The sequence below is a fragment of the Suricata suricatta genome, chromosome 11, assembly GCF_006229205.1.
Source record: "Suricata suricatta isolate VVHF042 chromosome 11, meerkat_22Aug2017_6uvM2_HiC, whole genome shotgun sequence".
In the NCBI taxonomy this organism is placed as follows: Eukaryota; Metazoa; Chordata; class Mammalia; order Carnivora; family Herpestidae; genus Suricata; species Suricata suricatta.
In genome coordinates, this window is record NC_043710.1 from 101,313,058 (window position 1) to 101,339,391 (window position 26,334).

Consider the following 26,334-nt stretch of genomic DNA (forward strand, 5'->3'; position numbering starts at 1 on the left):
AGAATCCCCGGGGCAAGTCTTGGGCTCTACACTTGGACAATCTGGCTATGGTAGAGCCCTCATAAACGTATATTCTTTAAGGGCCAGGGTCAAAAATCATTCAGCATGAAATGTGCTTTTTTACAGATCAGGAAGCAGATGTGTGGCATGGAATACAGCAGCCCGGTTACAGGGCATGCAGGAAGGGACGGAATGGGGTGCCTGGCTGGCTCAGGGTTGTGACCAAGCCCCACAGTGGGTGTAGAGCTTACTTTAAAAAAGAGAAAGGAAGGACAAAAAGAAATGAGGAAATAGGGCTAGTATTGTAGAAAGTTGACAGAGCAAGGGGAAGAAGAGGAGGAAATGTTGGGGCAGGATTTTGTTTCCTCTTTGGTTTACGAGTGAACCTAAATAGGGGGAATAGAGTCTCCACAGGAGGCAAAGGCAGTAAGACTTAGGGTGGTTTCATTTCTGAACCGCAGTTCTGAAGGAGGAAACGAGAAAGGCCCAAGTGGAGTATTTGGTGTTGGAGGTGAACGTGCTTTCAGAGAGGCACAGAGGGCAGGAGATGTACAAAACCTGGAGCCCCCAGAATTGGATTTCTGAGGCGGGCGTCCTCTAGATAAGTGATGTCACAGTTGGGCCAGCCTCGCATCACCTCCTATGACCCAGACCTGTTCCCAGTGGAGATGAAAGGTAGTTGGATAATGGAAAATTTACGTAAGACTTTAAACTTCTCCCACATGGTGAAAGTCATCCACAGGAAAACTGATTCAAAAACAGATGGCATAATGAAGGCATTTGAACAGTCTATTCTTCCATGATTATGAAAACAAATGTCTCCCCTCCCCCCCCACACACACCCTTTTGACACCGCTCTATTTCCCTCCCTGTAAAGATGGGACAGTGCAGATTCTGTTCTCCTCTGCATCATATATTGTAATCTGACACTGAAACCAAAGTGCCTCAGGCATTTCAGAACAGAACAGGTCGACAGGAAATTTTCATTATAGCAGAATTACACTCAGTCACAATAAAATGTTGTATCATGTCCATAACTTTCAAAGTGCCAGAACTCACGAAAATTCATAGTAAACTTTTATATTCTGCCATTTATAAGATCTACATGAAGTAAAAAAAAAAGTCATTTAAAAATACATATCTACTTCAGATTCATAATCTTAACAGAAATGCAAATTTCATCCATTTCATGTCTCATAACATATAACATGCTTCTACTTTACAAATTAATTTCCCAATGATTCTAAATTAAGAAAACCTACATAATACATTTGTACACAAAATAATAAATACAAGCATGAGTTAAGAATAGAATACTGTTTTATTTTCTTTCTGATCTCTCAGAATTATTCTATATAGAAGATGAGTGTATTTTAGTTTCATTTAAATGCTAGCTATAGAAGTGATAGAAAATAATTCTTTAAACAGAAATTAAAGGTAGGAAAGCAAGGGCACTTTTATTAAAATTACCAATTAGACTTGTAAAAAATTAGTTCTGGGGCGCCTGGGTGGCTCAGTCGGTTAAGTGTCCGACTTCGGCTCAGGTCATGATCTCACAGTCTGTGGTGCTGACAGCTCAGAGCCTGGAGCCTGCTTCAGATTCTGTGTCTCCCTCTCTCTCTCTCTGTGCCCTCCCCCACTCACTCTCTTGTCTCTCTCTCTCAAAATAAAATAATAAAAACATTTAAAATTTTTTTTTCAATAAAATAAAAAATTAGTTCTAGGGGTGCCTGGGTGGCTCAGTCACTTGAGCATTCGACTTTGGCTTGGGTCATGATCTCATGATTCATGGGTTCGAGCCCCGCATCGGGCTCTGTGCTGATGGTTCAGAGCCTGGAACCTGCTTCAGATTCTGTGTCTCCCTCTCTCTCTAACCCTCCCCTGCTTGTGCTGTCTCTGTCTCTCAAAAATAAATTAAAAAACACTAAAAATAAAATAAAATTTAAAAATAAAAAAACATTTTAAAAAATGTTTAAATTAGTTCTTTACATACCACCTTTGTGACTCTGAATTGTTAAAACTTTCCAGCCTCACTTTTCAGAACTGAAAAAGCAGGAATTCTTACAGGCTTGTTAGAATTAAAGGTAATTAATCTCAAGCGCCTGGTATATAATAGGTGTTGAGTAAATTATATTTATTGCATTAGTGCTAGATTCTAGATTTCAATCCAGAATATAGTAATTCATGTAATGAATACTTTGTTATCCCTGGGGCTTTTTTCCCCAATATTTAATAAGCATAGCAATTTAGCAGTCCATTTTATTTGTATGATTTATAGGAATATTTTTATTTTGGCTTCAATTTTATATCAGTGGTTTTCTGTGATGATTTCTACAGTTTCATCAAGGAGACTTGGAACCTCGGATCTTAGATCCAGGTGCCTTCAAAGCTACACAGAGATGAACTGCATAACCAAGGCAAACACGAGGGGTCCCAGGATTGCGGGGGTCCTGCTGTGTTGCCTCGGAGGGAGCATGCTTCTACTTCCCATTGATTAATATGTCTTATTTTCTTTGACGTTTGTTTATTTTGAGAGGGCAGGCACGTGCATGAGCAGGGGAGGGGCAGAGAGAGTGGGAGAGAGAATCCCAAGCATGCTCCTTGCTGTCATTGTTGAAGCCCAACTCAGGGCTCACACTCATGAACCATGAAACCATGACCTGAGCCCAATCAAGACACTGACCCAACTGAGCCACCCAGGCACCCCTGATTATTATGCTTTTTCAAATGTGCCACAATGATAGAAGTTCTGGGTAAGTTTGTTGAATAAACAATTCACCCAAAACTGATAGTTACCAAGAACTTAGTCTAGCATGATTTGTGATTTCTATTTCAGTGCTAAGTATGGAGGACATAAATTTATTAAAATAGAAAGGTGAACTAAGTTTGGAGAAAGCCCTTCTGCATGTAAATATTAAGAATTCAAAACCTGTTTGGATTCTGAAATCTGAAACAGAATGAAATTTACATTGAGTGGAGCTGGACTAACAAATCCTGACAAATAGTTCCTTAAGCAAAGCTCTCTCAGTAATTTAGCAAATTGGTCATTCAGCCACTAGGGCCTTTTCCTTAATGGGACAGATACTTGACAATGTAGCTATTCCATGAAATGTATACTCCAGAAAGCATGATTATTATTTATGATAGTTCTGAAATGAAATTCTTAGGATACTGTGATTTTTGTTTCCTCCAAGTAGCCTTATAATTTCTGAAACTGATTCCATTAAACTGAAGGTAGTTCAGCACTGGAGTATTGAATTCATCTCCATCTACGTGTATCCAGGAGTTTAAATTTATATTTTTCCTTAAAGAAATCCAGTGCTCTTTTATTTTAACGCAGCTTATCAGATGACTTGTCATATTGTTAACAGAGTACAGTCCTGAGAGCCATCAGGGATAGGAGTATAGTAACTTGGGTATTCAGTGCAACTTGATTGCTGAGATTCCTTGGTTTCTTTTTATCGAAGTATAATTCACAGACCATGTTCTGTTAGTTTCAGGTGTACAACTAACAGTTTGACAATCCTACACATCATTCAGGGTGCACCATGGTGAGTGTAGTCGCCGTACAACATCATTACAATAATATTGACCGTATTCCCTGTGGTCGCTTTTTCATCTCCATGACCTGTCTTAGGTCTGGAAGTTTGTACCTCTGAATCCCACTTACCTATTTCACCTCCCCTCCCCATCAACTTTCCCAGTGGCAGCCACCAGTTCTCTGTATTTAAGGGTGTTTTTTTTTCTTTTGTGGTTTGATCATTTGTTTTGTTTCTTAGATCCCACATGTACAGGAACCCATAGGGTATTTGTCCTTCTCAGCCTCACTATGTCACTCAACCTACTACTCTCCGAGTCCATCCCTATTATCACAAATGGCAAGATCTCACTCTTTTTTATGACTGAGTAATATTCTTGTGTGTGTAACTGTGTCTTCTTCATCCATTTAGCTATAGATGGAACACAGATTGCTTCCTTGTCTTGGCTATTGTACATAATGTTGCAGTAAACTTAGGGGCATATATGTCTTTTTGAATTAGAGTTTTCCCTTTCTTTGCATAAATACCCAATAGTGGAATTACTGCATCATGTAGTGTTTCTATTTTTTATTTATTGAGAAACGTCTCTACTGTTTTCCACATTGGCTGCACCAGTTTGCATTCCCACCAACAGTGCACGAGGGCTCCCTTTTCTCAACATCCTTGCTAGTTTGATTTTTTGGTGTTGGGTTGTGTGAATTCTTTAGATATTTTTCATATTAACCCTTATCCACTGTATCATTTGCAAATATCTTCCCCCATTCAATAGGTTGCCTTTTCATTTTGTTTGTTTCCTATGTGCAAAAACCTATTTTGGTGTACTTGCAATAGCTTTTTTTTTTTTTTTTTTTGCTTTTGTTTCCTTTGCCTAAGAAGACCTTATCTGGAAAAATGTTTATTTAGCTGATGACAAAAAATTACTGCCCTAGGAGTTTTATGGCTTCTGGTCTTAAATTTAGGTCTTTAATCCATTTTGAGTTTATTTTTTGTAATACATACTTTGTAAAGAAATATTTACTTTAGAAATAATTTATTTAGAAACACATATTTTGGAGTAAGAAAGTGGTCCAATTTCCTTCTTTTGCATATAGCTAACCAGTTTTCCCAGCACCATTTATTGGAAGGACTGTCTTTTCCCCATTGTATATTCTTCTCTCCTTTGTCATAGATTAACTGACCTTACAGGTGTAGGTTTATTTCTGGGATCTCTAGCCTGTTACATTGATCTATCTGTTTATGTGCCAGTATCATACTGTTTTGATACATCGAGCCTTACGGTGTATCTTGAAATCTGGGATTGTAGTATTTCCAGGTGTTTTTCTTTCTCAAGATTGCTTTGGCTGCTCAGATTCTTTTGTGGTTCAGTACAGATGTTAGTATTATTCTAGTTGTATGAAAAATGCTACTGGTTTTTGATAGGGATTGCATTGAATCTATGAATTGCTTTGGATAGTATGCACATTTTAGCAATATTCTTCAAATCCATGAATATGGTATATCTTTCCATTTGGATCATCCTTAGAGGTTTTTTTGTTTGTTTGTCTGTTTTTAGTTAATGTCTTCTAGTTTTGTGAGGATAGGCCTTTCACCTCCTTGGTTAAATTCGTTCCAAGGCATTTTATTCTTTTTGCAATTGTACTTGGAATTGTTTTCTTAAATTCTCTTTCTTCCCCTTTGTTTTCAGTGTACAGAAATGCAACATGTTTCTGTGTATTAATTTTGTATCCTGCAACTGTACTAAAATGATCAGTTCTAGTAGTTTTTGGTGCAGTCTTTAGGATTTTCTATGTACAGTATTTAAGTCATCTGCAGAAAGTGACAGTGTTACTTCTTCCTTGTCAGTTTGAATGCCTTTTATTTCTTACATTTGTCTGATTATTGTGGCTAGGACTTCCAGTACTATGTAAAATAAAAGTTGGTGAGCGTGGACATCATTCTCTTCTTCCTGATTTTAAAGGAAAAGCTTTCAGAGTTTCACCATTGACTATGATGTTAGCTTTGGTTTGTCATATGTGGGCTTTACTATGTTGAGGTATGTTCCCTCTGTACCCACTTTGTTGAGAATTTTTATCATGAATGTATATTGTATGTTGTCAAAATGCTTTTTCTGCATTTATTGAGAATATCATATGGTTTTTATTCTTCCTCTTGTTAATGTATATCATGCTGATTGATAGCAAACTATTGGACCACATTTGCATCCCTGGAATAAACTTGATTATGATGAATGGTTTTTTAGATGTATTTGTTAATTCAGTTTGCTTATATTTTGTTGAGAATTTTTACATCTGTGTTCATCAGATATATTGGCATATAGTTTTCTTATTTTGTAGAGTCTTTGGTTTTGGTATCTGGTTAATGCTGGCCTTACAGAACAAATTTGGAAGTTTACCTTCCTCTTCTACTTTTTTGGAATAATTGAAAAGAATAGTATTGATTCTTATTTAATGTTCAAAAAAATTAACCGGTATCTGGTCCTAGACATTGGTTTGTTGGGGGTTTTTTGATTACTGATTCAGTGTCACTAATAGTAATCAGTCTGTTCAGTGTTTCTATTCCTTACTTATTGAGCCCTGGAAGATTGTATGTTTCTAGGAACTTTTCCATTTTTTTTCTCTGTTACCCAGTTTGTTGGTGTATACTTTTTTATGATACCCTTTTATAAGCCTTTCTATTTCTGTGGTATTCATTGTTACTTCTTTTCATTTCTTATTTTTTTTATGTCCTCTTTTTTTCTTGATCATTGTCCCTAAAGATTTATCAGTTTTAGGGGTGCCGGGGTGGCTCAGTCAGTTGAGCATCTGACTTCGGCCCAGGTCATGATCTCACTGTTCGTGAGTTTGAGCCCCACATCAGGCTCCATGCTGGCAGCTCAGAGCCTGGAGCCTGCTTCCGATTTTGTGTGCCCCTCTCTCTCTCTCTGCCCCTTCCCTGCTCATGATCTGTCTCTTGAAAATAAATAAATGTTAAAAAAAAAAAAGTTTAAGATTTATCAGTTTTGTTTATCTTTTCAAAGAACCATCTCTTGGTTCCATTGATTTTTTTCTATTTTTTTGGTCTCTATTTCATTTATATCTGCTATAATCTTTATTCTTCCCTTCCTTCTATCTTTGGGTTTTGTTCTTCTTTTTCTAGTTTCTCTAGCTGTAAAGTTAGGCTATTTGATATTTTTATTGTTTCTTTAGATAGGCCTGTAATTATAAACTTGCCTCTTAGAATTGCTCTTGCTGTGTCCCAAAGATTTTGGACCATTTGTTTTCATTTTCATTTGTCTCCATGTACTTTTTAATTTCCTCTTGGACATTTCAGTTGACCCGCTCACTGTTTCATAACATGCTTAATCTTCATGCATTCTTGTTCTTCCCAGATTTTTTTTCTTATAATTGATTTCTAGTTTTATGCAGTTGTGGTCAAAAAAGTTTAACACAATTTCAGTCTCATGTTTATTGAGACTTGCTTTGTGGCCTATCATGTAATCTGCTCTGGAGAGTAGTCTCTATGGACTTTTTAAAACTTTGTATTCTCTTTTGGGAGGAAATGTTTTCTCTTTCTCCTTTAGGTTTTTAGGTCCATCTGGTCTGATGTGTCATTCAAAACCACCACTTCCTTATTGATTTTCTCTTTGGGTGATTTGCCCATTGATGTAAGTGGAGTGTTAAAGTCTGCTCTTACTCTCTTATTGTCACTTTCTCCCTTTATGTCTGTTAATATTTGCTTTATGTATTTAGTTGAAAACATAGATAATTATACTTGTTATATCTACTTATTGGGTTGATTCCTTTATCATTATGTAGTGTCCTTTGTCTCTTGCTACAGTCTTTGTTTTAAAGTCTTATTGTGTCAGATATCAGTATTGCTACCCCTGCTTTTTTGGCGGCTTCCATTTGCATGGTACATGTTTTTCTACCCCGTCACTTTCAGTCTGTATGTGTCTTTAGGTCTAAAGTGAGTCTCCTATAGGCAGCATAGAGAATAGTCTTGTTTTTTATCATTCAGTCACCCTGTGTCTTTTTATTGAAGCATTTAGTCCATTTATATTTAAAGTAATTAGTGACAGCTACATACTTACTGCCATTTTCCTCGTTGTTTGCTGGTGTGGGGGAGGGGTGTTGTTTTTAGTTCTTTGCTCCTTTTTCTCTCTTACCTTATGGTTGGTTAGCTTTCTTTAGTGTTGTGCTTAGATTCCTTTCTCTTTATTATTTGCATATCTCATACATTTTTGATTTGTGGTTATCATTTGATATATAACATCTTATGTGTATAAGAGACTATATAAGCTGATGGTCACTTAAGTTGGAACATATTCTAAAAGCACTAAATTTTTATTCCTCCCATGATGTTTTATATGTAGATGGCATGTTTTCCAACTTCTCCATGTATCCTTTGACCAATTTATATGAATATAATTGATTTTACTACTTTTATGTTCAAACCTCCATACTTTAATTAATCTACTACCTGTACTTTATATTTGCTTTTACCTGTGAAGTTTCCTTCCATAATCATCCTCTAGTTATGGCCTTTTCTCTTCACTTTTAAAGGACTCCCTCTAATGGTTCCTGTAAGGCTGGGCTAGTGGTGATGGTCTTTAATTTTGGCTTATCTGGGAAACTAGGTCTCTTCCTATTCTGAATGATAATTTGCAGGTGGAGTGTTCTCAGGTGTAGTGGTTTTTATCTTGCAGCACTTTGAAATATATCCTGCCGTTCCTTCCGAGTTTTATCCAAAACTTTATCTCGCCTGTAAAGTTTCTGCCCAAAAAAATCAGCAGATAGCCCTTGTATGTAGCTGTTTTCTTTCCTCTTGCCACTTCTTAAACTCCTCTTTATCACTACATTATTATGTGTCTTTGTAAGGATCTTCTTGGGGTCTCTCCATGCTTCCTGACCTGGATATCTGTTTCTTTCTCCAGATGAGGGAGGTTTTCAGCTATTATTTCTTCCTAGAAGCTTTCTGCTTCCTGCTCTCTTTTCCTTCTGGGATCCCTATAATGTGAATGATACTGTTGCTGAATTCCCTTCACCCACTCTGATTTCTTTATTATTATTTTTCCTTTGTGCTGTTCAGTTTGGTTGCCTTTCAGTACCCTGTCTTTCAGATCATGGCCTCTTCTTCAGTGTCCTCAAATCTATTTATTTTCTCTAGTGTGTTTTGTAGCTTTGTTATTGAATTCTTCAGCTCTGACAGGTTCCTTTTCCATATTTTCTATCTCTGTTTCTATTCCTATCTCTTTAAGTTCTCACAGATCATCTACTGTTTTCTCAAGTTAGGCCTTTATGACCATCGCTTTGAATACTTTATTAGGCATATTGCTTATCTCCATTTCATTTCACTCTTGTACTCTCTTGTTACTTGTCTTGTTCTCTGGGACATATTTCTGTCTCCTCATTCTGTCTAATTCCGTATTTGCTTCCTGTGGTGGGAGGCTTTGCTGTGTCTTCTCTTCTTGCAGTGGTCTCGTGCGGAAGAGGTTCTATGGTATCGTGTTCCCTGTGTGCACTGTACGCTCCTTGCTATGGTGGCTCATCCGGCTCGTTCTCAGCCCACCAAGCGGCATTGACCCACTTTCTCTGGAGTGGGCATACTCGGCAGGGTTTGGTTCCCATACTGTTGAGAGGCCTGAGGCCACTGCCATGGTGGGTGGGTGGGCCAGCCAGCAGTCAGCCTGGGTGTCTGCGGTTAGCTTCTCTGCCACACCTGCAGGCACAGCCACAGGGTGGCTCTTGGCGCGTGGAGCTGGCAGTCAGGGTGTGTGCCATTGGCCTCTCTGCCACACCTGCAGGTGCGCCGAAGAGCAGGGCTCCCCCGCATGCGCCCAGCTACGAGGCTGGCCTGCTGGAACTGGGGGCGCACCAGTGTGGGAACCCTCTCTCTCTCCCTCCCTCCCCTGGTGGGAGTCACTCCGCAGGGGTGCTGGGTCCTGGGCAGTGGGGTTGCCTGCAGGGGTGGTGGAACACCAGCTGCTTGGGAGGCCTGCCCGCCAGGGCGGGTGAATGAGACGGGGCAGGGCTGCAGGGCTGCCGGGGTGGGCTGTGTGGTGGTAGCATGTAGAGTCACGAGGGCCGTCCTGCAAGCAGCTGGCTCTGCGGGCTGGGGACCCGCAGTGGCACCCGTCAGCACTTGGGCTCCTGGAGAAAGCCACACTTTTCTCCCCCTCCATCACACATCCTCAGATTAGCCAGCAGATCTCTTCCATGTTATACCCCAGGCACTTTGCAAACTGCTGCCCCTGTGCTGTGTCTCAAGGGAGTGGTTTACTACACTGGCTCTTTAGGGGCAGGGGTGGGGGGACTCGGTTTCCTATTGCCCTCTGGCTCTACTGGCATTGAGCCCACTGCTTTTTGTGGTTCCAGAGTTGAGCTCTGCTGATTTTTAAAGCTCCTAAAGTTTACCCCAGTGGTTTTCTTTCTTTTTATTTTTTTAATGTTTGATTTTTGAGAGAGAGGGGCGGGAGGGAGGGAGGGAGTGCGAGTGAGCATGATTCAGAGAGAGAGGGAGACACAGAATCTAAAGACAGGCTCCAGGCTGTGATCTAGCTGTCAGCACAGAGCCCAGTGCGGGGCTTGAATCCACGAACCGCGAGATCATGACCTGAGTCGAAGCTGGATGCTCAACAGACTGAGCCACCCAGGCGCCCCAAAGCCCCAGTGGTTTTCAAAGCCAGATCTTCCCAGGGCAAGTCCCCTGGGGCCATGGGCCTCTGACATGGGGCCGGATCCTCTTGCTTCTCGCTCCTGACTATACCCTCTCCCTTGTGGGTATTCCCACCAGAGGTTGGGTTCCCAATCCGGGCTCCACCCCTCCTACCCTTTTCGACGTAGCCTCCTTTCTAAGATTAACTGTAAAATGCCAGTCTTCGGGTCATTTTCAGAATGAGTTACATGGGTGTAGCTGTTAGTGTATCCATGTGACAAGGTGCGCTCAGGATCTTCCCAGCCTTCTTCCCGACCCTGGTCCTTGATTTCTTCACATGCTTCCGTCACCTGGTCATCTGACACCTTCATTACAGTGAACTGTATCTCCATATTGTGCTTTAGTTTCTACCCATTATGTGAGCAGTAAACAATAAGAAAAACACCAGAGCCGCCTCGGCCCCTCGGTGATGATGTAGCACAGATTCTCTTGGCAAGTCCTCTATCTCGGTCAGGGAACCAGGGTTTCTGGGTTTAGATCAAATCTCCTGACTAGTAGGTGGGCTTTACTGGCGCATGTTTGTGCAGAGCATTAAGGTAAATATTTTCTTTGCTAATAATCTCAGGTGGACCACTTTGGGCTAGTAGGGTCCATGCTTGTATTGCCTCTCTGATGATGACGAGGAGCCACCAAAAAACTTGACACTGGAGAAGAGTGGCCTATGAAACAGGCCTTTAAAAACATTCACTCTGTAGAGAAGTTGAGAGGATATCAGCACTGATTGCAGACAAGGAGACACAGTTATATTTTAAAATAAATGCAAAGGTTAAAATATGGGCCAACTGGGAACAAAGATGAAGTAAGGATATTCATTGCTCTTGTATACTAATCAAATGGCAGAGAATGGAGAAATTACCCATTTCTACCTCCTCCCCCCCCCCCCAAAAAAAAGGCTTGTGATAGTAACCAGCTGGTGTGAGTACAAATCCCAAGGTTCACAGGGATGTGGACAAGCACTCCAGGTTAAACACTGAAGTCATTTCCTTAAAGTGTGAACAGAAATCAGATACAGATTTTAGAGCCAGAGTCTGAGCAGGAAATGTGTGTAAGTTGTGAGAACTTTTCTTTATATCAAGACTAGTGGGGTAAACCCAAATATTTATAAAATACAAACAGAGGTTAGCAATCTATGTAAGTGGGCTTTGGGGCGCCTGGGTGGCTCAGTGGATTAAGCGTCCGGCTACGGCTCAGGTCATGATCTCGCAGTTCGTGGGTTCAAGCCCCGCGTCAGGCTCTGTGCTGACAGCTAGCTCAGAGCCTGGAGCCTGCTTTGGATTCTGTATCTCCCTCTCTCTCTGACCCTCCCCAGCTCACACTCTGTCTCAAAAATAAATTTAAAAGTGTGTGTATACATATAAGTGAGATTTAGCTTCTGATTTCTTAAAACCACGGAGGCTTTCGTGTATCTGATCTGGTTTGTGAGGTTTGGTGAGCTTGAGGACTCGTCTCAGTGTGAATGTGAATGCTGAAGGTCACCTGACCCAGGCTCTGAAATTTGCCTCCACTTCCTGGGTGGGTTTGTTGTCCTTTTGCCTGTTCGCCATTGAGGTACATCCGTGACACAATCAAGTCCCTTCCCCTGGACACCAAGTCCAGGTGTTCGGTTTACACTGCCAGAGAGACTGCAGAATGCCAGAGTTCGTTCGTATGTGGTTTTGGTTCTCAACAAAAATTAATCAAAATTCTGTGCAGTGGACCCGTGGGGCTTTGAGCTCCTGCAAGGTACCTCGTCCGGATTGAGGTGATCTGTAAGTGTGCAATGCATACGGCGTTTTGAAAAAGTGTGTGAAATCTGTAACTTCTGTGTTGGTTATATTAAAATAATTTTTGGTAAGTGGAGTTAAGTGAAATATTACTAAAATTGTTCCAACTGCTTTCTACTTTTAAAATGTACAGTATTAGATCATTTAAAATGATGTGCGTGGCTCACATTATATTCCTACTAGATAACCTCTCAGCAGAATGCATTTTATGCCCCCAGCGCAGTCGGGGCTTACCTTTAAGGTAAGGACAGCTTCATTTCCCCCTAGCTGAGTATCCTGGGTATTATTTACAGGCTAGCCGGCCGTGGCCCATTTCTCTTTCTGTTGTAATGAACATCCTTAGAGAATACAAAAAGGAATCGAAGAATCATGACTAGTTCTTTCTGTTTTCAATTCTCTCAGTATGGAATGCGACAGAGACAGGTACTAGTCATATTCCACTGCCTCTCTTTACAATCCTAAAGCCACAGTTCGGGTTGTCATCCGTCATGAGTCTTAACAGGCCAGTGCTCCGCAAACGTTCCTGTTAGCTCAGACGTGTTTAAACCGTAACCTAGGAATCAGCAACCTTAGGAATCCTATTACCTGTGAATGAAGTTAATTAAAGATCACCTAAGTAGTGTTACCAATGATAAGAAATGGGAAATGTTAACCCAATTATAAGAAATAGGAAAAGATGATTAGGGTCTGTGTTTTCTACTTTTGCTGAAATCAAAGACCTGTACATCTACTTAATAGATACATTCTCTTCAGCACTTGGATCAAGATTAGCTGGATGTGGTTCCTATTATTAATTGTGGCTTCAAATACTGGACCTCGTAAGTCCACACAGTCTTCCTCCTTCCTTTTTTCCTTCAGCTTCTCCATCTCAAAACTCTGTTGGCCTCCTGCTGTTGAATCCATAACCAAGGGGAGGGGAACAATGAACTGTTTTACCTTTCAGGCATTTCATTTTAATTTGGGTGTTGAATATTTTCATTATCACATCAGTGATTTTTCAGACTTGTATTTCTTTAAAAAGCAGTATAACCCGGCATATCTTGCTGGAAGCCCGTTTGTAAAACCGACAAAAATCAGAGTTCTGTTTGAATCGAATGGACAGGCGGAGCTTTCTTTCCCAATTACAAACCCCCTTGCCTGCTGCCTCAAAGGCTCTCCGAGCCCCTTGGGGGTCTGGAACCCAGCTGGGTGGACTCCAGCTCGGTGGACTCCAATTAAGGAATCTCTAATGAGGGAGCTGGATTCTGTTTCCGGTGGTGCATTCAGTGTTTAGCATCCTCAAGGCTAGGGTTAGCTTCCACGTGATCTTGGTGTAGATCAGAGCTATAAATTTGAGCAGCTACACCAGTGCCAAAAGTGGCATCAGTCAATCATGTGGGCCTTCATTATAAAAGAGAAGTTTGGACTCCCTTGAGGCCGCGCCTGGACTTCACTGTACATTCTCCTACAGCATAACATTGTATTAGACCACAGCGGTGGAAAGGCGGACTTTCTCTGCTTTCCGTAGTCACGGTTCTGTCCAGCTGCACCCCTTCTCCCTGCCTAAGAAACATAGGATGGACATGAGACTTTCTTTTCCACAATCATGAAACAAAAATATGTTCGTGAAGAAGGTCTTAAAGCCATTTTTTTAAGATGGCTTTAAAATTCTGTTTTCATATTCCAACGTGGCCTGTGTGTGATCAGGGCCTAAAAATTGAGGGGGAAAAAATTAAGTAGTCAAATATTTGAAGCCCCTGAGTATATTAATAATTTAGTGTTCAGTATTTTTATTAATGTTTTATCATATTACAATTATTGTCAATAATGTCCCATACACCCTGACTTCGTGCAACATAACTAAGTCTAAACTCAAAGGACTTAGTACAAAAGATTTAAATATGGTTTTCTAGCTTCAAGGGATACCTTCGGCTCTTACGTTTTTCACTGTAGACACTTGACTGACAAACCTTGCTTCCTTGTGTCCTTAGAGGTAGCTTGATACAATGATCCATTAAAGCCATAGGAGTTTTAGAATCCTCCCTGGACCTTCTGGTGGGAGGGGACAGCACCCTTCTAGGTCATATATTTGACTTAAATAAAAAAAGATCTACAGAAGGTTATAAAAAAGGCAGTTGTCCTCCCCCCCCCCCCTCCTCTGATAACCTTGATGACTTTTTGGTTTGTTTTGAAAAAGAAGTGTAGTGATCTCTGTACATAAAGTACGTTTTTCTCAAAATCACAATTGATTGTTGGTGGTGAGATTATTTTATCCATTTCATTTTCATTCTAAAGCAAGGTTTTTCCATTGTCTGCACATTCGGACTACCGGGACGTGAGGGAGCAAAGGCACGGTACTTGTCGCTGCCGGGGAGGTGATGAGCACTCTGGGTGCCCGGCGCCCTCCTGAGTGCCCGCCGGACGCTGCCCTGTTCATCGCTCACCCACAGGGTACTCGGGTTTATCTGCGTTTTAAACAGAAAACTGAGGTTCAGAGTAATTAACTCATCTCGGTCACACAGGAAAGTGGTAAAGAAGATCCCTTATCTTCTCTTTTATCCCCAAATCCTGTCATTCTCCCCATGTGGGCCGGCTCCCTAACAGCCATGCCTAGTGAGTGGTCCCAGTATCCTCACTAGTATTGTAGCTGTTAGAAGAATGAGCTGTGCTACTTTATTACTAGTGTGACTTCTAGGTATTACTTTTACAAAAAGATTAAAATTTTTTTAAATGTTTATTTTTGAGAGAGAGAGAGGAGTCAGGGGAGCAGCAGAGAGAGAGAGGGAGACAAAGAATCAGAAGCAGGCTCCAGGCTTTGAGCTGTCAGCACAGAGCCCACTGCAAGGCTTATATCCAGGAACCGTAAGATCATGACCTGAGCCAAAGTTGGACACTTAACCGACTGAGCAGCCCAGGGGCCCCTGCAGAACCTTCTTTGGTTTGATGTAGTCCCAGCTGTTTATTTTGGTTTTGTTTCCCTTGCCTTAGAGATAGATCCAGAAAAATATTGCTGAGGCCAGTATCCAAGAGATTACTGCCTATGTTTTCTTCTAGTAGTTTTATGATTTGGGGACTTAGATTTAGGTCTTTAATCCATTTTGAGTTTATTTTTGTGTATGGTGTTAGAAAACGGTCCAGTTTCCCCAGCACCATTTACTGAAGAGACTATCTTTTCCTCCTTATATATTCTTGCCCCCTTGGTGGTAGATAAATTAACATTCCTGTGGTCAATTAGTTTTTGGGCTCTCAACCTGGTTCCATGGATCTGTGGGTCTTTGTTCATGGCAATAGCATACTGTTTTGATTCCTACATCTTAATAGTGTATCTTCACACCTGGCATTGGGACACCCGCAGTTTTGCTGTTCTTTCTTGACATTGCTTTGGTTATTTGGGGTCATCTGTAGTTCCGTATACATTTTAGGATTATTTTCCTAGTTCTGTAAAAAAATATATATATTGGTATTTTGATAGAGATTGCATTGAATCTGAAGATTGCTTAGGGTAATATAGACATTTAAACACTATTCAATTCCTTTATCAGTGTCTCACAGTTTTCAAAGTACAGGTCTTTCACCTCTTTGATTAAATTTTTTCCTACGTATGGGGGCACCTAGTTAGGGTTTTTTCAGCTCAGGTTATGATCTCACAGTTCATAAATTTGAGCCCCACTTCGGGCTCTGTGCTGACAGCATGGAGCCTGTTTTGGATTCCCTCTTTCCTTCTCAAAAATAAACAAACATGTAAAAGGAAATTTCTTCCTAGGTATTTTATTCATTTTGATGCAGTTGTAAATGGGATTGTTTTCTTAGTTTCTCTTTCTGCTAGCTCATTATTAATGTATAGAAATGCAACAATTTTATATCATGCTACTTTACTGAACTCATCTGTTAGTCTAATGGGTTTTTGGTGAAGTCTTTAGGATTTTCTCTATATAATATCTTGTCATCTATAGTGACTGTTACTTCCTACTAGCCAATTTGGATTTTTGTTTTTGTTCTTTTGTCCAATTGCTTTGGCTGGGACTCCTAGTACCACGCTGAATAAAAGTGGTGAAGGAATGGACATTCTTGCTGTATTCTTCATCTTAGAGGGAAAGGTTTTTTTTTTTAATCTTTATCAGTGAGTATGATGTTAGCTGTGGGTTTGTCACATACAGGTTTTATTATATGGAGGTTTTATCATGAACAAATGTGTATTTTGTTAAATGCTTTTTCTACATCTATTGAGATGACCGTGTGATTTTTATCCTTCATTTTGTTAATGTGGCAAATCATGTTGATTTGTGGATGTTGACATAACCTTGCATCCCTGGAATTAATTGAGGTGAATGATTCTTTTAATGTATTGAATTCAGTGTGCTGATATTTGAGGATTTTTGCATCTTTGTTCATCAAGGATATTGTTCTGGAATTTTTTTTGTCTTTGTCTGGCTTTGACACCAGGGTAATGCTGGCCTTTGCAGAATAAGCTGTGCTAGCCTGTTTAAAACAATATTGTTTCAGTAACTGGGAATTACAGGAGATCAGGTCCCAGTTGTCCAGATGGGACTCAGGAGTCCACTGTTTGTCAGGTGACTGTGTTTCCCGTGACCCTTCGGATATGCTTTCTCTCCTTCATTCTCAGACCCTTTCTGTGACAGCCCAACATGCTATCTTGCCCTTTCCTTATCCTTAAAAGAAGAAATAGGTGATGGTGTTCTCCTCCAAGCTCCCGAAAAAATAGTGAAGACTCTCACTGACCTAACGTGTGTCCTGGGTCTGTCCCTAATCCCATTACTGTGACAAGGAATGGTGGTCTTCAACTTGGGTAGCTTCTGGCTTGGGCCTTCGCCCACAGTACAGAGAGGGAGAGGGAGAGAACCTGGCGCCGGACTTGGGTCAGGTGAGAGTGGCAAGAAGCCTGTCCTTAAATGAAAAGACCATTAGCTAATCAGGAAAAACAAGCCAACATATGGATGTTCATCATTTACTGGGTGTTAAAAATAGCAAAACTGTATCTTACTGACAATTTTAGTTGATGTTGTTTAATGTGAATGAAAAACATATTTTCTCGTTCTCTTGTTTCCGTAGTACTATAGTATCGAACAATGAATGAAACCATATACAAATGTAAAAAAATGGGGGGGGGGGGGTAAAAGCTGATATGCTTGTCTTGTTCCTGATCTTAGAGGAAAAGCTTTTAGCTTTTCACCATTGAGTACAATGTTAGCTGTGGATTTGTCATAAACAGCCTTTACTACATTGAGATATGTTCCCACTCTACCCATTTTGTTGAGTTTTTATCACAAATGGGGATATTGAGTTTTGTCAAATGCTTTTTGTCCTCCTCTTGTTAATATGGTGTATGGCATTGATTTGTGGATATTGAACCATCCTTGCTTCCATAGAATAATTCCCATTTGATCATGGTGGATGATGCATTTAAGTTATATTTGTTTTGATGATGATCTTTTCATGTGTATTCATTAGGGATATTGGTCTATAATTGTCTTTTTTTTTTTTTTTGACAGTGTCTTGATCTGGTTTTGGTATTAGGGCAATGCTAACCTGGTAGAATATATTTGGAAGCATTCCTACCAGTTTTTTATAAGAGGGATTTAGTCTCCTTTATGTGTTAGCATTCACCTGTGAAGCCATCCATTCCTGGACTTGTTTTTTGGCAGGTTTTTTTTTTTTTAATGATCAAGTTTCATTACAGTAATTAGTGTGTTTAGATTTTCTATGTCTTCCTGATTCAGTCTTAGAAGATTATATATTTCTAGGAATTTATCCATTTCTTCCAGGTTCTCCATTTTGTGGACTTATAATTTTCCATAGTAATTTCCCACAATCCTTTGTATTCTGGTGATATCAGTTGTAAATTCTCTTCTGATTTTATTCATGAGTCCTCTCTCATTTCTTGATTAGCTTAGCTAAGGTTTTATCAATTTTATCTTTTTCAAAGAATGAGCTCTTAGCCTTACTGATCTTTCCTATTCTATTTTAGTCTCTATGTCTGATCTGTACTCTCTTGTCCCGCCTCCTAGCTTTGAGTTTTATTTGTTTTTGAGAGAGAGCGAGCAAGACAGAGCATGGATGGGGGAGAAGCAGAGACAGACAAGAATCTAAAGCAGGCTCATGCTCAACCTGGGGTTCAAACCCGTGAGATCATAACCTGAAGTTGGAACTTAACTGAGCCATCCAAGCACCCCTTTTGTTCTTTTTCTAATTTCTTTTGGTGTACATTTACATTTTTTATTTAAGATCTTTCTCATTTTTGAGGTAGGCCTCTATCGCTATAAACTTCACTCTTATAACTACTTTTACTAGATCTCAAAGATTTTGAACCAGAGTGTTTCCATTTTCATTTGTCTCCAGGTATTTTTTTTAATTTCCTATTTTTTAAGGTATTAAGTAATCTTTACACCCTGCGTGGGGCTCAGGAATCACATGCTGTACCCGCCAAGCCCGTCACCTATAGTACCTCTCTGTTCCTGTCTTGCTCTCTCCTTGTGATTGATGACTTTCTTTAGTGTTATGCTTGGCTTTCTCTTTTTGTATTTATTATAGGTTTGTGATTATCATGAGATTTGTATATAGTGGTCTCTATGAAGGTGATGGTCACTTAAGTTCTAACACATTCTAAAAGATTCCACTTTTATTCCCCCTCCATGTTATATGTTCATGTCCTATTTTACGTCTTTGAGTGCTTTGTCTAATTTTTGTACATGTAATTTTACTACTTGCATCTTTTAACCTTTATACTAGCTTTATAAGTGATTGATCTGCTGCCATTAAGTTTGATTTTACCAGTGAAGTTTTTTCTTTGTTAGGGCCTTTTCTCTTAAAAGAAATATTAAGGGAACTTCCTTAAGACTGGGTTAGTGGTGATCAATTCCTTAAGTTTTCTTTGTACAGGGAAACTCTTTTTCCTTCAATTCTGATCTCCTTGGGTTCATCTTGTTCAGAGCTCTTTCCTTCCTGGAACCTGGCTGTTTCCTTTCCCAGGTTAGGGAATTTTTAAGCTCTTCTTCTTGTACGTTTTCTCTTCCTTTCTTCAGATCTTCTGATCTGTTCTTTTGCATCCTTTAATCTGATGTTGAGTCCCTCTAGTATGTTTTTCATTAAGTCATTGTATTCATCAGCTTTGGTTCTTTTTTTGTATTTTCTTTGTTCAGGTGCTCACTGGGGTCATGTATTTTCAAGTCTCCCGAGCATCTTTATGACCATTACTTTGAACTCTTTATCAGGTAGATAGGTCATCTCCATTTTGTTTAGCTTCTTATCGGGGGTTTTCCCTTGCTTTGGGATCACATTCCTCTGCCTCCTCATGTTGTCTGTGTCTGTTACTACGCATTAGGTCTACTACATCTCCTGGCTTTCTGTACAAGGTGTTCCGTAGTGCCCAGTAGCGCTATCCCTGCAGCATTCCCTACAGGCTCCATACATTAACAAACACTCACACTACAGCAAAATCAAGGTTGAAGAAATAACATAATTAAAAAGAGACTCGTTTTCCTCTTTTTTCCAGTGCCATCAAAAGAATTAAAAAGCAGTCACTTTTAATAAGTACCTCATTCCATTTTTAGATTTCTCCATATTGTTCAGTTAATCCTCCTACCACTGATGACAATTTGGAATTCTAAACTTTAAATGTTTATTTTGAGAGCAAGCTCAGGCAGGGGAGGGGCAGAGAGGGAGAAAGCAGCACTGTCATCACAGAGCGCAGTGCAGGGCTGTAATGTACCAACCATGAGATCAGACCTGAGCTGAAATCATGGGTCAGACACTTAACTGACTGAGCCACCCAGGTACCCATACATGTGGGAATTTTAAAGTAACCCTTCCTATCCTTTGGTTAACCCAGTTAATGATATGAGATTATATAATTTAAGAAAGTGTAACAGAGGAAATTCTGTTTCTTAGAGACTGCTAATGGAATGGTTGGCCCATTATCCCCCCCCTTCTTGGGCCTGTTTTGAGGCAAACTCCATTAAAATATGTAGTTCCCTGAATTTTTCTCTGTATGACAGAATATGCCTCTATAGCCCTTTAATCGTCATAGGTGACAGATCTAATGACACATTAAGAAGTTACCGTTCTCCATTGGGAAGTACATGTGGCGGTGTTAGAGCAGGTCATGTTATTTTGAGTGTTTATGGAATTGTCCTGTTGAAGATAAAACTACAGAATTTGTGTACTTTTCAAATTTGTTACAGAAGTATATATACATAAAGATAGTTCTGTTAGATATGGAGACTGTGAGTTTACAACGGGGAAAGTCAGGATCGTGCAAGTCTAGGGAAGAACTCACCAAGATGCGCTGTGTCTAGTTGAGCCCCCCGTGGGCTCCAGAGTCCAGCTCAGAGGGGGTCACTTGGGTCTGTGAGTCAGAGTCCCTCCACAGCAGTTACCCCGGCCCGAACTTCGTATCCCGCTCTGCAACTTGGTCTGTAAATTAACTTCTTTGTTCTGTCTGCTCTGAGCTCTGCGATGACTTACACAGGTCTGTTGGGGAAGTTGCAATGCCTAGGAAATCTGCAGCTCATGGTTTAAGTTGTGGTTTAGTCACTGTCCCTGATGTTACCAAGTCTCTCTTCTTCAGACCTGGCCCCATAGCCTGGCACACCCTCAGCACAGACTGGCCACCTCAGGTGCTTTGCCTCTCAGGTGCTTCAGAAATACTCTGCCTGGAGCACAGCACATGGCAGCCCATAATCTGTGCAGCAGGTCTCTTCCCAACAGAGGAATGGCATTGGGGGACAAGAGAGGGACACGTGCTGCTCAAGAATGGCACAGGTGGACGTTGTGCGGGTTACCCACAATTCTGTGTGGTTCCGGGCTGAAACAAGAGGAGTCCGTACAACCTGCAGACACGAGAGGAGAAGGTGAAGGTTGGATGAAGCCATGTTTCTAAGGTTTGGTAACACTGCGGTCTTCAGCTTCTTTCTGCCTCCATCTTTCCCCAAAGCCAGCAGGAGACGAACTGTCTATCCTTAGCACCCAAGTACCTGTCTCTTACTTGCACCTGAATTAGACCAAAAAAGTGAAGGGGGTTAAGGGTGTCTTCTCACCGGGCCCTGAATCCATGCCCCTGGGTCTAGAAACTGCTTCAGTGAATCACAGATGAAAATCCGCGAGGGCTCATCCAGGGGCCTCTCCCAGGTCACCTTTGCAGAACGATTTCAAAGACTGCCACCAGCAGCGCCTCACAGGGGGCGTGAGGCACAGGGAGCAGCCTGAGGCCACGGCGCTCGGTTGGGGGGCTCTCATCTTTTGCCCCCATCATGCCAGGTGTCACGCAGAGCTGTGCCGGGTCACCAGCCTAGCCAGGCAGCCAGAATCCACCTTCCTGCGGAGGGCTGGCGGACTGAAAACACGCTGTAGAGACCTTCGGCACATCTCTGCAGAGCACAGGAAACACAGTAAGGTGGAGAAGCTCAGCTAGGAAAAGGGCCCCGGGACCCCTTCCTCCCCTGTCTGGTCCACCCAGCAGTCCTGGGTAACTTCTCAAAGGCATCTGGGCCCTTGCAGCTCTGAAGGGAGGAGGCCGATCTTCCCCACATTGAGATGAAAGGTCGGTTTGTATGATTCACCAGCCACTTTCATCTCACTGTTTCGTAGTCTCTCATTTCCCCTTTCTTTCGAGTTACCCGGGCCTCCATTTGCCACCGGATACCTAATTCTAGGACAGTCTCTTACCCAGATTCTCAAGACACCTTGTTCCTTCCTTTTCATGATTTCTGCTGCCCTATGTTTTGCATGTTGAATCTAGGGAATCTGGGAGGTAGAGTTCAAGTCCGAACATTAGGTCAGGCCAGCAACTCCCTCTTCCAGAGCAGGTTATCCTCAGACCTGAAGCCGCTGGGAAGTATCCATCCAGAAGTCGTCTCTTCCTTCTCAGTTCCAGACAAAGAAGGTGAAGGAGAGGAGGAGGAGCAGCCTTTGAGGACCAGGAGAAAGGAGCCTTGAGCTTCTTAATATTCTTTCGTTAATTTCCTGAGGTTCAGAGATACCAATATTCCTTTTATTATTTTAAGTAGGGTTTTTCTAAAAATCCTTATAAATATACCAATTTGCTTCAACTGAGCCTTTCTGTGGCCACTGCAAAGCAGGATTTTATAAGCATGTTCATTCCAAACATGACAGAGTAAAATCAGCCTTTTAAGACAGACACCTGCTGGTAGGCCCCAGGGATTGGTGAGTCACCTGCACACTTCGAGCCCATATTATGCGTTTTGCTCAATACTAATTCAGAATTTGCAGTGAGAGTTTCAGATTCTCCCTGGGAACCCAGTCCACCGAAGTCAAAAGGACACTTTTTGCCAAACATTCAGATTCTCTTATGTAATCACAGGTGGGCACGAATCTTCCAACAAATCAGCATTAGAAAGACTCATTTGAGGTGTACCATCTTTATTGCTAAATTGTTAAAAAAAAAAAAGGCCCCAAAGAAACATGCCAATTCATAAATATAGAATTAGCTATTTTTACTACAGAGAAATTGCATGCAGACGTAGCCCATAAATGACTACAGACTATAATGAATCTTCTCTATTTATATGGAATTAAAGCTTTAGTTCTTAAACATCATCCTACTTTTTTTTGGTAAACACTCAACAGATAGTTCATATGCACTAGCAGCTACATGGTGGTTGCTCTGACGTCCTGTTTTCCTTTTTTTTTTTCATCAGGCTTTCTCTGTTTTGTCAGTCCTTATGTGCAGTTGCCGTTTATTGTATCCAGCACCTGTGATTAGTCACCTCCTTCCACAAGCCTCAGTCAGGTTACGTGAGGTCCAGTCTGTACAAGGCCCCATTGCGCTTTGGAACCACTTGAGGCGCTACCTGCTTGGGCTTTTTTGTATTTCTGGGGATGATTCTGGGCCTTGGTGGCTGGGAGGCACCTCCAAGGCACCAGCAACCATTCCAGGGATTTCGTGGTTAGCATTCATTTCTTTGATCAGGAGAAAGGGCCAGAGGCTGGGGGACCCAGTGGTCACATCAGCACTTGCCTCCCTCTCCCTGCCCCCACTCTAATCTGGGTCGAGCATGAGAGCCGATTGCTAATTGCATTAAATATGATTTCACATCAGTGTGGGGTGTTACTATACCTGGATATGGAACGACTATGTTTTAGGAAAAGCACGCCCTCAACTTTATAAAGTATTGCCAAATTGTTCTCCTGAATAGTTCTACCAATTTACACTCCCACCTGTAACGTATGAGTTCCTACTTTCACACATCCTTGGCAACATCTGGTGTTTGCAGACTTTTATTTTTTCCAATCTCATGGGTGTGAAGTGGTGTCTCATTTTTGGCTTTAATTTGCATTTCTTCACTATTGAGCATCTTTTCATATGTTCGTTGGTCATTTGGGTTTCCTCTTCTGTGAATTCACTGTTCATATCTTTTGCCTTAAGGAAAAGGTTATTCTCAGGGTGGGCTGGGTGGCTCAGTCATTGAGTGTCCAACTTCAGCTGAGGTCGTGATCTCATGGTTCGTGGGTTTGAGCCCCATGTCGGGCTCTGTGCTGACAGCTCAGAGCCTGGAGCCTGCCTCGGATTGTGTCTCCCTCGCTCTCTGCCCCTCCCCCACACTTGCTCATTCTCATTCTCAAAAATAAACATTAAAAAAAATTGTTACTCTCATTGTATAAGAATACTTTATATATCCTGAATCATAGCCCTTTTTTCTTTTTGGCCTTATATGTTGCAAATACCTTGTCCCAAACTATGGCCTTTTTGTTTATGCAAATGCATTTTTATTATTTTACGTAGAGAAGTCTTATGTACGCAAACCTATCCATCTTTTCCTTGATAGCACATGGTTGTGTGTCGTCTTGAAGTATTCCCCCATCCTGTCACTGTGTCCTGTAATTTCCTTCAAAGTTTTATAATATTTTTCATATTTTAATCCTGGATCTACAGTTTATTTTTGTCCATGGTAAGAGCTCAAAATAAAATTTTATGGCTTCCATATAAATTACCAGGCGTTCTAGAGCCATTTGTTAAGTGGGCCATCGTCATTAGTCTCTATTGTCACTTGTACACAAGTATCACCTTCATTTTACTTTTGTTACACATTTTGGGGTTTTGGGTTTAGTTTATTTTTTGTGGGTTTTTTTTTTTTTTTTTGAGAGACAGAGCGAGACAGCACAAGCAGGGGAGGGTCAGAGAGAGAGGGAGATACAGAATCCGAAGACAGGCTCCAGGCTCTGAGCTAGCTGTCAGTCAGCCCAACGTGGGGCCTGAACCCACGAACCGTGAGATCACGACCTGAGCCAAAGCCGGACGCTCACCCAACTGAGCCACCCAGGCGCCCGCATATTTTGTTGTTTAATCTTTGCCTGTATCAGTGTAACTTTGAATGGGTAGCTGTAGCTTTACGCTACATATTGATTATCAACAGGAAATTCCTCCTGTTTTGTTAATATTCCTGGCCTTTTCTTTTCCTGTAGCAGTTTTAGGATGAGCTTCTCAAGTTCCCTAAAAATCCTTGGAGGGCTTTTATTTTAATTTCAGTGAGCTTGCAGATTAATTTGAGAATTGCTGTCTTTATAAATTAAGTCTTCTATCCAAGAAAATGGTATATTGTTCCTTTCATTCATTAAGGTCTTCCTTTTTTTAATGTTTATTTTTGAGAGACAAAGTGTGAGCAGGGGAGGGGCAGACAGAATCGGAAGCAGGCTCCCGGCTCGGAGCGGTCAGCACGGAGCCCAACGCAGGGCTCAAACTCACGAACCATGAGATCATGACCTGAGCCGAAGTCTGACGCTCAACCGACTGAGCCGCCCGGGCGCCCTCAGGTCTTCTCTTCGGCCCTTCGTTACCGGCTTTCCATTTTTGTTTTCTCTAGAAAGCTCTTGCCTATCTTTTTCCTCCTTAGACTTTAGTTTTTGTTACTTTTACAAATGGGATTATTTTAATTAAAATTTTAAGTTGGCTTGCTACAGTGTAGCAATACACATTTTTTAACTAGAACCTTGTATCTTCAGTGTAATAACATTTTGTAAAAGAATACTGTCTGTAGGATACAGCCCTGCTGTCTGTGGCAGTCTGTTCCGCGGCCTAGTCCATCGCCTTGTAAAGATTTCTCTTACTGTGCCCTTCATTTCTTTTTCTGAAACTTCCCTGCCTCAGACCCCGCCCCCCCTTCCACCCATTTTATGGAACACGAGCGCTCTGCAGTTCGCAGAGCTGGCCTTCAGTATCCACATACTGTCCGTCTGTTTCTGCTTCATCCTTAAAAGGATCGTATAGATGGTTCTGGCACTTCGTAGGGGTCTAACTAGAATATATTAATACACCTAATGCTTGATTTGTGCTAAAAATGAACAGAGCATTTACTTACCTTAATTCACCGCTCCTTCGAACCAAGAGGTAACAAGTATCTGTCTCCATTACGGAGCTCAAGCTGCAAAGAAAACCAAAAACAATTACTGCATTCAAAGCAGGAGAGTGTTTCTTTTAAAACCATTAGTAGCAGCGTTATTTTTGAATTATTAGTTTAAAGTGCACAGGCAGAGCCTGGTGCTAGACAAATACTTATTGAGTGCACTTTTCTTTGAGCGTTTTCTTTTAGGCACTGAGACTGCTTAATCCAATTATCAAAGCCCTTTTGTCATCATTAAGCTTTGTCCGGCACAACACTGTTAAACAGAAACCCGGTGCCTTTCCCCTGAAGGACACGGGAAGTGTTCCTTCTTGGATGGGAAGCATGGTGAGCGTGATTTTCCGTTCACAGACTTTTTTCTGTGTGGCTGCTTTTTACATTTGACTGAAATTCTCACTGTGGTGGCAAAGTCTTCCCTTTTTTCCTGTCCTGATTGAAAAGACCCTGGGTCTGTCAGCCTAGTAAACCTTTACAACTGACATTTTAAAACTTTTCTCTGCATTCTCCACACAGCAACTACTCCCAGTTTTCATCTCTCTTTCTCACGGGTTTTCAACTTGTCAGTGTATCGTCGTTTCTCTGAGCTGTACAACTCCATCATAAATTTGAAATGCATTACTATTGTCCTTATGGGATCATTTCTGTTTACACAGTTGAACTAAGTTGTAAATGTAGATCTTTGTTGGGTGTGACGTGTTCTGAAATCATCTTTCAGCCACGGAAACAAAGAAGTATTTTCCTGCCGGGGAATCAAATTGGCAGTGGATTGGTTTTTGGAAAGAGGCCACAAAGACGTTACGGTTTTTGTTCCTGCTTGGAGGAAAGAGCAATCCCGGCCTGACGCCCTGATCACAGGTGAGCCCCGCCGGTCCCGAGACGTCCTGTTTCTGTTGACTCCGGCGGTGAGACTGCCGCACTCTGTGGGGTGACACCGCAGAGTTGGGGAGCTCACAAGCTAGCAGCTGGGGGAAGACACCAGCAGGCCTT

The 26,334-nt window shown here is 41.3% G+C and overlaps 1 protein-coding gene across 5 annotated transcripts in view; it reads left to right on the forward strand.

Moving 5' to 3' along the window:
• Positions 1-26,334, forward strand: part of ZC3H12C (zinc finger CCCH-type containing 12C) — a 78,026-nt gene that overhangs the window by 39,400 nt on the left and 12,292 nt on the right. For all 5 annotated transcript variants that reach the window (XM_029956393.1, XM_029956396.1, XM_029956395.1 and 2 more), the window contains one exon: positions 26,063-26,202. In XM_029956393.1, coding sequence (XP_029812253.1) covers positions 26,063-26,202 — 140 coding nt within the window. The remainder of the gene's footprint in view (positions 1-26,062; positions 26,203-26,334) is intronic.